This window comes from Panulirus ornatus, chromosome 1 (assembly GCF_036320965.1).
Source record: "Panulirus ornatus isolate Po-2019 chromosome 1, ASM3632096v1, whole genome shotgun sequence".
NCBI lineage: Eukaryota > Metazoa > Arthropoda > Malacostraca > Decapoda > Palinuridae > Panulirus > Panulirus ornatus.
The window spans coordinates 85,817,437-85,831,641 of NC_092224.1; the positions used below are offsets into that span (position 1 = coordinate 85,817,437).

The 14,205-nt window shown below is 43.2% G+C and overlaps 1 protein-coding gene across 7 annotated transcripts in view; it reads left to right on the top strand.

Annotated features, from left to right (window-relative positions):
- The window catches only part of LOC139750394 (glutamate receptor ionotropic, kainate 2-like), a 690,745-nt gene that overhangs the window by 653,353 nt on the left and 23,187 nt on the right, over nucleotides 1–14,205 (top strand). For all 7 annotated transcript variants that reach the window (XM_071665191.1, XM_071665147.1, XM_071665137.1 and 4 more), the window contains 4 exons: nucleotides 943–1,056; nucleotides 6,383–6,589; nucleotides 8,636–8,859; nucleotides 10,306–10,443. In XM_071665191.1, coding sequence (XP_071521292.1) covers nucleotides 943–1,056; nucleotides 6,383–6,589; nucleotides 8,636–8,859; nucleotides 10,306–10,443 — 683 coding nt within the window. The remainder of the gene's footprint in view (nucleotides 1–942; nucleotides 1,057–6,382; nucleotides 6,590–8,635; nucleotides 8,860–10,305; nucleotides 10,444–14,205) is intronic.

The following is a 14,205-nucleotide window of genomic DNA, read 5'->3' on the forward strand; positions in this document are numbered from 1 at the left end:
TGTCAATATGAAATACAGTATTATAATAGTCCAGTTTCTCGAGTATGTTCATCATGTGTTTAACCTGAGCACATCTCTCTCTGTACCCCTAGCGAAGCCAGGTCATTACAGTAAGGAATCACGTTACTGTTTCTTAGTCAAAGTTTGGCATCGTATTCATGTTTCCCGATACCCTGAGATAGCTGGTTGTTGTCCCTAGAGTTGTGGTTGTGGGTGTGCTAGATGTAAGCCATAGTAGGCCAAGTTTGGTTGTAATTTGTAAGATGTTTCTGTGTCTTGTGTGTATTGGGAATGTGTAGGTATACTGTACGCATTCGTAGATATAATGAACATGGGTTATGTTAAGACACTCTTATTGAAACACACACACACACACACACACACACACACACACACACACACACACACACACACACACTCACTCACTCACTCACTCCAGTGGTGTATCAGTCACCGTTACTGGCCGTCACGCATGCACGGGCCGCCTGGGATCAAACCTGCATAGGTTCGAGTCCTGGTCGTGACAGCCGGTCCACAGTCCTTCCAGCTGTTCGTCCGTCCCGCAAGGGGCTGGTCGATAAAATGGGTACCTGGTGTAGGACAGGGTGTGTGTGTGTGTGTATGTGTGCAATAATTCATAAGAGTAAAGACATGGTACTTATATATCAGTTGAAAAGACCAGACAAGACAAGTGTAAAACTTCCTATATATATATATATATATATATATATATATATATATATATATATATATATATATATATGCACGCATACACCTAATTTTATTTTCAAGTTAGCACCTGCATTGCAACAGTAGCAGATTACCACTGGGTGTACATCCAGTCATCAGTTAACGGTGTGTGTGTGTGTGTGTGTGTGGTCCGTCCGTCCCTCCCTCCCTCCACGAGCGTGTCAACAGGTAGCGTGTGATGTCCTCCCCCAGGTTGGTACGTGGAGCAGGAAGACCGGCGCCAACTACACCCGCACCTACGAGGACACCTACAAGAAGATCGTGGACGGACTCCAGAATAAGACCCTCATCATCTCCTTCGCATACGTAAGCTCTCTCTCTCTCTCTCTCTCTCTCTCTCTCTCTCTCTCTCTCTCTCTCTCTCTCTCTCTCTCTCTCTCTCTCTCTCAGTCCTGCAAGGTATTCTTTTTTCGTACATGCTTCCCGTTTGGTGTATTGCCGGACGGCAGTAGAGTGTGGGGGATAGAAAGAGAGCCTTTGCTTTGTTATCCCTTTATGTTCTTCTGTAACTTAAAGGTGAATGAACTTTGTTCAGTAATGTTAAGGCCTGACCACCTTGCTTGGAAATTGGGTCAGAGTGGTCTGTATATCTATGTAATTCTATGTAACTCTTTGTCATGAAATTCAATCCTTATATCATTCTATGTAATTCTCTTTTGTATCATGTTGCATCATGAAATTCAGTTCTTGAATCTCTTTTTCTTTTTTCTTCTCTTCCTTCGTTTGCCTCAGTTAGCCTTTTCCCTTCAGGCTTTTCCCAATTTTCGTGGGTGTCCCTCCCCTATGTGAGTTCCCGCCTTCTTGCTTTTAACTATGGCTTGCGTTATTGTGATTGGAGTGATCGCCTCTCGTTAATCGTATCGTCATTTAGAGTAAAACGATTGGAACTTGTCAGTTAAGGTTTCAAGTGACTGTCTACTTACTTCTAGTGACTATAAGTCATGAAAAAGGAGGATTTAGAACCAGTTACTTGTATAAGGGTCATGTGTCCAGTGAGTAAAGAGTTTTAGAACCATATTGAACGCCTGAAGAAAGCGTGTCAGATTATTCGGCTGGTGAGTTATGATTTGACGTTCACGGACGTTGTGACCCCCGGCAGCTGATAACCAAGAAGAAATTGAAACACGAAGAATTCCCAAGTGCAGTTTCGTGCAATGATCACATCGTCAGGGGATATACAAGAGTGAGATATAATACGTAGAACAGTCAGTTGATATACAAAGAAGAGATGTTGCTAAGAAGCCAATGGTAAGCAAGCGTTACCGGATGGTGGTCGGGCCTGGCATCATGCCTGTCATATTTTTATTATGAGGACATCATAATATTTCATGACAGGCATGACGCCAGACCTTAACACCACCATCCGGTAACGCTTGTTTACCATTGGCTTCTTAGCAACTTTTTTTTTCCTTGTATATCAACTGACTCGTCTACGTCTTCTATCTCATTCTTGTATCTCCCCTGACGATGTAATCATTGTAGAAAGTGTACTTGGGAATTTATCGTGTTTCATTTTCGTCGTGGCCATTAGGAATATATATATATATATATATATATATATATATATATATATATATATATATATATATATATATATATGTATATATATGTATATATGTTCTGTGTGAAATGGCACGGAGGTGGTGGTCCTAATTTATGTATATTTCAATTAGTAAGAAAAAGCTTGTATGCGAAATTTACTCTTTCAAGGAGGACCAGAGGCCGGGGAATTTCATGAAGATTTCCTTCATTGCTTTTAGTCACCTTCAGGTAAATCCTCTCACGCCTTCCATCCGAGTAATCCATCGTGCGCCTCTCCAGATTTTACAGACCTTATGTATTTTGACTTTAAGGTCGAATACATTACTTCTCTCTTTTCCTATCGTGACAGTGGAAGGTATGGAACACTTCCGTACCTCCGAAGTTAATCAGATCCGGGATAATGAGGTTAGCATTATACTGTGTGAGGAATGACTTGACTGGTCTTTGCCTCTACATAGGCTAATTTATTGGGCACTCTTACTCATCCTGTGAGCGATGGTACGAGGTAGGGCATTGGAGGGTTGGCTGCATATGTGTATGTTAAGGACAGAGGATCTTTACAGTCTTCTCATTCCACCTTGGACGTAGCTTGAAGTTTCTGTAAAACATTCAAAGCAGTAGAAGTAAACTTTGTGCCAGTGCGTAGCAAACGGTCATTAACCAAAACTAAAGTGGTGGTAATTGAAAGAAAACAGTAACCATCATGGAGTAGATTACCTTCGTATCCATAGGAAGAGTATATATATATATATATATATATATATATATATATATATATATATATATATATATATATATATTTATATATATATATATATATATATATATATATATATATATATATATATATATATATTCCTATGAGTCCACGGGGTAAGTGGAACACGATATATTGATGTACATTATCCCAAGCCTGTTGTTTGCCTTCTGATTGATAAAGTGGAGATATCAACACAGTATTGGCTGACTGTCAGAATGTTGAAGAAAATAAGTCCGTGATTCATAAAACATTATGAAAAAAAATATGATCCGCATTTTTGGAAATGACCTTAAAATACGTCAAAAGTAAATTCATAACAGCGAATGGTAATACAGCACACATCACCCTCGTCATACCACTACCTTCATCCACCGTGAGAGAGAGAGAGAGAGAGGAAAGAAAAAAAATATTACTGCAGAAATTCGGGGTCACATTAGGTCTTGGAGGGGTCCATGTGTCCAGCCGGCAGCCTGCGATCGGCTCCTCGGCCTCCTTGCGGATCAAAGTGAATTGATGATGGCTATAGCTGGCGGATGGGGAGGTTCTTTAATGGTCGTGTCTCGGTGTGAAACTATCGTCACGGATCATAAACTCACGTTATAAAACTGGAGATCATCATTCTTTTTTTTTCTCTCTCCCAAACGGAAAGTATAGTCTCGTGTTAAGACTCAAAAGCCTCGAAAAGTTATGTGAAGAGGGTTCGTTTCATCCCTGACCTGGCGCTTCCTAAGTTTAAAGAATGTGGTCATTACATTAAAGTTTTTAAATGAGCTGAAATCGTGTTTGGAAAGGCTATCCAAAGACAGACTCCGAAAGTTTTCTTTGGGGGGGGTTTTATCTCTCTCTCTCTCTCTCTCTCGAAGTTTTGGAATGCATCTCCGGATCTTCGGACTTTGCTATCTAAGAACGAACGACTTACGGGGCTAACTGAGCCTTCAGGGGAATCACACTATCTTGACCATAGGTAAGGGTTCAACACTCTTTAGTTCATATACATTAATATCTAATCTCCTTAAGTCTGCTTGACTCTTTAGGGGGACAGAAAAGTCTTAAAAAGGTCGTAAAAGTATGTTCTAATTTTGTCGTCTCGGTTTCCTTGTCTTCGTCGAATTAAACGTTCACTTCATGTGAAAACTTTGCCTCCCATCAGGATATGGTCTGGACGTCTGGTTGGGCGATGTCCACAGTTTTACAGCTCTGTGGATGTCAACGGTAAACCTAATGATCCAGCAACAACAGAAGGCCACACCAAGGAAAGGACATTAGCGTATATTATTACAGAAGGCGTCAACGATCCCATTCATTACCCTCTCTCTCTCTCTCTCTCTCTCTCTCTCTCTCTCTCTCTCTCTCTCTCTCGCCTACTCCTCCACGAGAACGATCAACTCGCTTCCTTAACTTGGAGCGGTCTCTCGCCCCCTTTCAGTTGAAGCCGATCACTCGCATCCTCTACTTGAGCGGCGTCTCGCCAACTTTCACTCGCACAATCTCTCACATCCTCCCCTCAAGTGGTCTCAGCGTAACAACCGCCCTTCTCTTTTGAAAATCTGCAGCCACAGCGTCCGGATGGTTTTTGGCAAGTTGAGGCGGAAAAAGGAAAAGTCAGTTGAACAGCGATTAGTGATGGGAAGGGTATGTTAAGCCAACGCCCATGCTGTATACTTTACGCCCTTGAGGATCGGGGTGATGTTAGGAGGATATTGGAGGGATAAGGGAGATCCGCAACCATTAAGATGTAAGACAAGTTCTACCAAACCTCTTAACGAAACCCACTTTGTTTCCCTTCATTCTCTGCCCACAAAAGTATCCATATTCTATGTGCGTGTGTTGCCTACATATTCGTTGTTCTCTAGCTTTCAACTTTCGTCCATTTACATCTTAATAGAGCTTCAACTTTCCTCCGGTTCAGGCTGTCATTATACAAATGTTTATGTTCGCAGCCATCTTGCCCTCTGCTATCCATCACTGCTCACCTCCAAACAGATCGTCACCCATTGGTCTTGCTTTTGTCTACTTGTCGCTCTTTACCTTCACAAAGCCTTCCATACGATGGTTTAGCATCTGGCAATCGCTGCATCCTTTGACACAGTTGTTCGTTCAATCATCTCGCCTTTATTCGTCCTGCTGCTCATCTTCACTCAGTTCTTTATGTGAACTTGTAGACCACGAGGGAAAATCAAAGCAAGAAAATTTGCAACATTTCATGCTTTTTATTTTCCTTCTTCGTCTACAATTTCATCTGTGATCGTCACGGATCTTGCTTCGTGGACATACGACACTGTTCTTCATATATGTAGAGACGATGTGGACGTAACTTGGGTAATGTTCAGTAAGGTTTTGAGAGAGACAGATGGACATGCGTCTTAGTGTGTAACAAATGGTCTTCCTTCAGAACGATTCCCAAGTGGTATAAAGTTAAATGATTACCTCATATCAATCAGAACGAACAGTTACACGATAGAAACATTTGTGTAAATTTGCGTCGAAAAACAATGAGCCTGAATACGCTAAACTTAGCGCCAGTAGAAATCATGTGTTGACGAAACTAACAAAGGTGACGCTGAAGAATGTTATAAGTTTGTCTGCAGCAAGAGAGAGTCATCAGTCAGCTCGTCCAGTGTTATTTACAGAAAACAGTGGATTTACTTCATGACAGCCCAGTTTTTTGAACCAACTCCTAATCTCTCTCCTAAAGCACAACAACGCGATTTTCACTCTCCACCGCAAAGGTTCTTACCATACCTTTCTATACACTCCAAAACGCCCCTCATCAATCTCTCTCTCTCTCTCTCTCTCTCTCTCTCTCTCTCTCTCTCTCTCTCTCTCTCTCTCTCTCTCTCTCTCTCTCTCCTCATCCCCTAAACGACTCGATCTTTCTCTCTTCCCGTTAGTGTGATCTCCACCGCTTCGACCTCCCCACTCCAGTGACACTGACCACTCTCTTCTAAAAGAAGCTTTACTACTCCCTTCGACAGTGAGCCTCGTCCTTCTTCCTTCGCCCCTTCATGGTGACCCTCACCATTGATCTTCCTTCCTCTCAAGGATAACACCGTTTCCTCCACCAGAGCAATTATCACAGTTATCAACAGTTGCTCGTCTTTCCAGTCAGAGTAACCCCTATTGTTCCTTTTCCTCATGACACCCGAATGACCCTCATTGTTCCCTCATGACACCAGAATGACCCTCATTGATACTCATGACTCTTTTCCCCTTCCCCTGTAAAACGACTGTATCACCACTCCCCTGCTCCTTTCCCTTATAGAATGACTCACTACTCCACTCCTTCCCTGAGAATGACTCACATGGATCCCCTCTCTCTCCTTTCCCTAGAACGACCCGTACATCATGCGGAAGGAGAGCTCTGAGCAGCTGACGGGCAACGACCGCTATGAGGGCTTCTGCATCGACCTCCTGAACGAGATCTCCAAAATCCTCAAGTTCAACTACACGCTGGTGCCCGTCCCTGGCAACGCTTACGGCGCCAGGGTCAAGGAGACCGGCGAGTGGAACGGCATGATCAGAGAACTGCTGGATCGAGTAGGTGGCATGATGGCGCTGGTGGAGACGTGTGGCATGATGAGGGAATTACTGGAGTTCGCAGGCGGCATGATAGAGCTGGTTGGGATGTGTGATGAGAGAGGTTCTGAAGTTCATTGGTGGCGTGCTTAGGGAGGCACAGACTTATGTGGGATGATGATGTTTATGGGTTCACTGGTGTGAGGGTGTTGCAAGAGTGGATGTAAACAAATGAGATTGTTATTTGTCATGAAGAAGAGACTATAGGAGCACTCCTGGTGGCACGTGTGAGATGATGGTGGGGCTAGGGGACGAAGTGGTATGATGAGACTGGTAGGTAAAGTGATAACATGATGAATGCTGGAAGACCAAGGTATGACGGAGATGAAAGGGGAGTTAATTGGTGTATCACCACACCTGGCTGGAGGGACAAATAGTTTCATAAGAGCTCTCGAAACAGGTAATGTGGTGATGAAAGGTCCTACAGCAAGAAGAGGCCAGAATCTAACCAAGGTCGTCAAATATTTTGGCTCATACATTAACCCATGAAACTGCATTTTCCAAAACGTGTATCTATATGTAGCGTTTATGGTGTATTCCCAAATATTCATGAAGCCCGTCACTATTGGCTAGAATACTGGTCCTAAATCTTTTATCTTGCATTTGAAACGGCCAAAGAATATCAGGGAAAGCACTACTAGTACACCTGTAGATGATGACAGGAAAATCTATGGAAAGACGTAGATAACGACAAAAAAAAAGTGTGCAAAATTTGCGCATTTTAAGTAAGGATTGTCATTGCATGGCAGAATGTTTAAAGAGTGTCGGGCACACTTACAGTAGTGAGGGAAACTTTTTCTTTTTTTCCACTGACGCAACAGTAACCGAACAGTCGGCAGAGGAGATACAGGGATGAGGGAATGATAGGATTGTCGCAACTTGTCGTTCCCATAGCCTTACTAGCTGTTCTTTACATGACAACTGATTTTCTCATTCCGATGTAGCAATAACGGCACAGTTAGTAGACAATTTCCAAAAGTGAAGAAATAAATGGGATTATGGAAGAAGTGACAATAAAACGAGTGACAAATGAAGTTCCTGTTATCGAGGAGAGAGGGAGTCGCACTGTGTCATGTAACTCGATGAAGAGACAATGAATTGCTGACAGGGATACAGAATCTGGCTGGTAATATCACCATGTACGCTTTAACGAGCATTATCCTGTCAGAGAACTTGTGCGAACACCTACTGAGAGAAGCTTTACACTGTAAATTCAAGGTCGGTGAAGTGCAGCCTATGATCAGAGAATTTTGAAAGTGTGTGTGTGTGTGTGTGTGTGTAATGGGTGGAGGATGATATATTTGGAGTGGCAGTGATTGGTAACAGCAAAGCAGCCCATACCGTGTATCATAATGTTCAGTCGGTCTTTAACTGTAGGATGGCTGGCTGGCTAAGTGCGGATGCTTGAAATAGATTTTCCGAAAAGCGAAGGTCGAGTTCAGTAGATAATATGATGGATAGGGACCTTGAAAACATACATTTGAAAGGGAGAGGTTGATAGATAAAGATGGGATGTTCAGGTGGTTAAGATGTGCATCAAAAATAGACGATAGGAGAATGATTACAAGAGTGGATGAGTGAGAGTAAATGCAGAAAATGGCAGAAGAGACGAGGATAAGGTACAGTAGCATGTGTTTTTCCTGGGTGGGAGGACACAGTGTGATGCGACTGTGCTGTAGGGAGACATGAAACACCTCACATCCATGTTGCTCTATGCGATGGCCGTAGCCTGCATAGATGCTCATTAAGCCACAACAAATGTCCATAGGTCGCAACATGAAAGAAGTTCGATATTAAGTATAGCATATTGACTGATTTTGTCACAAGGAGACGACTACTGCGATGAATAAGAATTATGTTGATTTGTACTTTTTGATACTTAACAACAGCTAAAAGTAGTTTAATCTGGGCCTCACTACTGGTCCTAACTGTTATTCAGACATTAAATGTGCTTGTCATCTGATACAATTTATTGAATGAAACTTATCACTGTCTTTGTGCGAGCAGCGTGCTGAGATGGCCATCACCGACCTGACCATCAACTTCGAGCGAGAACAGGCCGTCGACTTCACGATGCCCTTCATGAACATGGGCATCTCCATCCTGTACAAGAAGCCGCAGAAGATGGCCCCCTCCCTCTTCTCCTTCCTCTCCCCGCTCTCGCTCGAGGTCTGGATGTACATGATCACCGCTTACGTCGGTGTCTCCATGCTCATGTACATCCTGGCGAGGTGAGTCTTTTCTTCCACACTGATATGCGTTTGCAAGACGAGTCCCTCTTCCCTCGAAGATGGTTGGTCTTCCAGCAGCTGGGTCATTTGGTCAGATGTGATCTTCGTTACTTAAATCCCTCTCCCAAAGGAGGACTTTTGTGACGCTGATCTTCAATTTAAGTACCTACGCCAGCAGATGAATCTCCCGTGACGTGGGTCCTCCTCCATCGGGTGAGTTTTCCATCGGTATTGAATCCTTCGTCAGGAGGGGCATGTGCCAAGTTGGTCCTCCATCAGGTGAATTTCCCAACAGATACACTATCTGGTAGATGACGCCCCTGCCACTTGGGGTCCTATATCAGCTGACAGCTGCATCAGGTGTGACCTCCGTCAGGTTGGACCTTTGCCAGACGCAGCTCTTGTTGGTAAGAACTTCAGCCTCCGTTAATTACTGTTTACATTTTTTCATTTATTTGTCCGTCTGTTTTTTAGTCTGTCTATTCAACATTAGCCAGTACTTCGTTATCCCCAAAACACTCTGGGTTGAGCCCATTCATCTATTGATTCATCATTATAAACTCAAGTCCTACGTGTAATTTTACTTCACTCCTCGACTTAACTATTTTTATTCACTACAGATTCCACACTATGATCTGTTGGTATAGTTCATACAGCTGTACAAGATTCATGAATACCTGGGTTTATTTCTGTTAAATATACAACGATTATGACGCTATTCAACATCTTCAGAATCACTGTCTCTCCTAGATTTATATTTCCCACCTTCCTTTTATTTCTTTACGTTCATATCTTGCACATTCCTTTGCCTCAATCCTTCATACGCTACCTTTAAGTCCAACTCCTACCATCAGTTAAGATTTCCCTCTTCCTATGTCTTTATTTTATTTTATTTTTTTTTTTTTTTCATGTCTGCCACAGCTTCTTTTCACATCCTCTTCCACGCTTCTAGCCCTCTTCCCATCTTCCTAACACCTTCTCATCACTACCATCCACGACCCTTACTTCTCTTCCCATCTTCCTCACATCTCCCCAACAATTCCATGCCTTTCTCACGCTCCGTAACCACCTCCTCCTCCTCCGCTTCTGTCCCACCTCCCAACCTCCTTAATACTAGGCGTAACCAGAGCTCATACTGTGCGTAGCTTCACGCGCCGTGTGCCACACCAGAGGAGACAGACCTCACACCTTCCGCACAGTGTCTGCTTCTTCTTCTCTCTCCCCTCTTCACCAGGACCCCCAGACTCTCTCAGGCTTACTCCTGACCCCAACTCCTGACCCCTCTCCATCCCAGCCCTTACGCAAGACTCTAACCTCCCCCGAAGTTCACCCCACACCAGGGAGATAGCCTCCTCTCCAACACCACCAACCTCAGCCGTCTCCAACCCACCACCACCACTACCACCACGTTCATACTGGACGCTCTCACACTCTCTTCGCCCCCAGGTTCACGCCGTACGAATGGCAGAACCCACACCCGTGTGACCCGGACCCAGACACCCTGGAGAACCAGTTTACTATACTCAACTGCCTCTGGTTCGCCATCGGTTCTCTCATGCAGCAAGGATGCGACTTTTTGCCTCAGTACGTATATCTGTGTGGTGTGTACGTTTATCCAGTTTCTTTTTCATATTGACTGGAAAATGAGTTCCATTGTAGCTTTGTTATTAAAAGACACACACACACACACACACACACACACACACACACACACACACACATCTCGGGGCAAGTTGATAAATGGGTACCTGGCTTAAGCTCGGGCGTGTGTGTGTATCTGAATATATATAGGAGTGAAGACATGATACATATACTATACAAGGTTAAGAGACGGGGCAACACGAGTGTATAACTCTCTCCCCGTAACACAAACAATAATCAACTGACGGGACTCTGTGGTATAGTGTAGTGACTACGAGTCCACAGTTCAGACCCGCTCGGGTTCGAACCCTGGCCGAGACAGTCGGCTCACACTCAACCCAGGTGCTCATCCTCCCCAACAGGCAGGTCGATATATGAGCACCTAGTTTAGGCGGAATGTTTGTGTTACATACGTACATAGGAGTAAAGACAAGGTTCATTTATACAAGGTTAAGAGACGGGGCAACACGAGTGCAAAACTCTTCCCGTAGCAGACAAATAGTAATGACAAACAGTATACACACACACACACACACACACACACACACACACACACACACACACACAAGGGAAGGTTGGGCGGGTTGTTTGTATGTGGAGTGCCAGCAAGCATTTGACACCGTGCGACAGGGGAAACTCAGACGTGGGACGTAAGATTATCTCAGTGGATGGGAACAGACGACACAAGTTAGACCAGCCCACTCGAACTGGGTCGAAGTGACCAGCGGAGTGCCGCAGGGTCCATTACTTTTCTTGATCTCTGTAAATGCCTGAAGATAAGGAATCCTACCTGAGTATGTTTGCAGATGGTCATAAGGGAAGTGAAACACGAGGATCACGTTACCTTACAAGCGAATCTAAACAGACACCAAAGTTGATCTGATACATTGTGATGGAATTCAACCCGAGCAAATATGAGGTAATGAGAATGAGACAAAAGTGAAAGAAAGCCTCAGTATGAGTATTGTCTAGCCGGAAATGAGCTTCAGGATTCTGTATATGAGAGGGAATTGGGAGTCGAGGCCATCCATAATCTGTCGTCAGAGTCCCACATTAGACGAATAGTAAAGAAGACAGACTGTTTTCTGGCTGATATCAGAATGGTTTTCAAGTATATGACTGAAATGTTTACCAAGCAGTCCTTATCCTAAATTAGGTAGAATTAGGATTCTCAGCTTTTGCCACCGCACCTAAAGAAGCACAAAAAGCCAACAGAGAAGGTCCAGAGGAAGGCAGCAAAGATGTTGCCAGAATTAAGAGAGCTAAGTTACAGATAAAGGCTAAAGCCCTTGAATTTGTGCTCCATGGAAGAGAGAAGAGTGAGGGGTGCCCTGATCACATCTAAATTTCTAAGCCATGTCGATGACGTGGACGGTAACCAGTTCTTCGAGAGCTATAGGAATAGAGTAACAAGAGGATATAACAGGGGGTACTTAGGCAGGATAACAAACAATGATGTATACATTAAACGAGATAGACCGAGGGGAGATGAGAAAGGCAGACAATGCAGGAAGATGAAAAAGAAAATGGGAGACTCCAAGTGAGGCAAGAGAAGAGAACATCTCTGGTAGTGCCGCACTGAGGTGGGTATGATGTGCTAGAAATGTCAGACTACAATATGCTGACTAGAACAGTTGATTATGTAATGCTTCAGATTGATTATGTGGTAAACTGGATGTAAAACGAACAGAGATGATATACCATCTTAAACAGGAGATATAAACGTGGAAACTACACAGAACATATCAACGGGAAAGGGAGTCTAGCAGCCAAAGCACTGTGGCTGAAGGTTCTGTGAAATTTATAATGAGGTTGCAGCATGTGTGTGCCTTTAGCCTCAAATGCAGAAGAAATGTTTAGAGATAGAGATGTGTGGTTCAACAGTATATGTCAGAAAGTGAAGGAATGCTGCAATGTTCTATGGCGAAGTTGTAGGCGATACTTCAGCCAGGTTGATAAGAAAAGGAGTAAATGAAAAACTTTAAAAAGAATATTGTGAACAAGTTGAGAGGTGATTCAAAACTTTTCCTTAAATTCGTCAGCAGTAAATTTTCAAAGAGCAGTTAATAATAAGGCAAAAGGAAATCTGAGGATTGTAGAGAATGACGTAGAAATATGCGAGTAACTGAACGTCGAAGTTGAAAAGTCTTCACAAAGGAACTGACCATAGAGCCCCATCACCAATGGGACTGAATAGGGATGAAGTATTGGAATGCATTCGAATATCTACAGAAGACATATACAGAGAACTGTAGGACCTTGAACCATATGAGGTTCATGGCACCGAAAAAAAATCTCTCGCTATATGCTGAGGATTGTCCAACTATACTTGACAAATTAAGTGAAATGTTTTTCAAGCTGTCGTTGGAAAAGTTTATAGTATGGAAGGAGCAAACACCATTCCGGTCAAAGATGAAGGCGACAGGGAAGTGGCGCTGAACTATAAATCGGTCTTCCAGACAAGTGTGGTCTGTATGATGCTCGAAGAGGTATCAGAAAGCAAATGGACGTCCTTCAGGCTGATATGAAACTATCGTAAGTCAGAGGGACAATATGACTCCATAGAAAAGAGGTCATACGCAAACAAACCCCGTTCTATTTCTACGAGAGAGTGAGCTCTGATTTTGACAAAAGAGAAGCCTTGGTGGCTTGTCTGTATTTGGATTGCTGGAAAGCATATTGCGGTGTATCATATGGGCGGATAGTAACCAAGTAACTTTAGGCAGGAATAAGGGAGAGACTACTTCGATGGAGTTTATCTTTGTAAGGGGACAAGGATGCCTGTCAGATGAGCCTTCTCGAAATGAGGTGAGGTCACCAGCGGCGTTACTACAGGGGGTCTGTTCTGGGACCATCACTCTTATTGAACTATATGAAGGATTTGTGCGAGGGACTGGGCATCTCCCCACGTTTGTATATGACGCCAAAGACATGAGGGAAGTTAAAAGCGAAAAGAATTACAACTTACAATGGGATCTGGTAAGACTCCAAAGTTGGTACGATATACGGCTGATAAAATTCAACCCAAGTAAATGCAAAGTAATGCGATTGGAATAAATTGAAAGGCCTTAATACGACTTGTATTTGCAGAGGGAACTGGGAATTTACTTTATCTGACCTCAGAGTTCCACCCTCGGAGAATATCAATGGTAAAGGAGACAAACAATCAGCTGGTAAATATTAGAATAGCATTCTAGTACAGCCTATGCGTAAAGAAGTATTCAGTAAGCTGTTCACATCCTACAGAGAGGCTCCAGGAGAGAGCAAAAAAGATGCTGAACAGAAATAAGAAAGTTGAGGTACAAGGAAAAGGGTTACATACCATAAGTTTGCCCACTAAGAAAGAGAGAAGAGTTAGAGGTAACCTGAGCTCTACCCTTTAAGTTTTTATACCATTTTGGTGAAATCAGCGGTGAACAGTTCCTTCAAAAGGAGCAAAGATAGAATTAGTTGGAAAAGATATACATAAATACTTTTCTAGTATAAGAAAAGGTGGATGATATTATATCAATGATGAAATTGTAAATGTGGACATCATACAGAAGTTTAAAGAAATGTATGCCAATAGAGAAAGTTCCAAGAGATGGTGCCCCATGAGTGCAGAACTCACTCCCGTTCAGTACAAATAGGTAATCACACACACACTCACACCACATACTGCATACACACACACAGACACACACACCCACCGTCCCTCATGTTCTC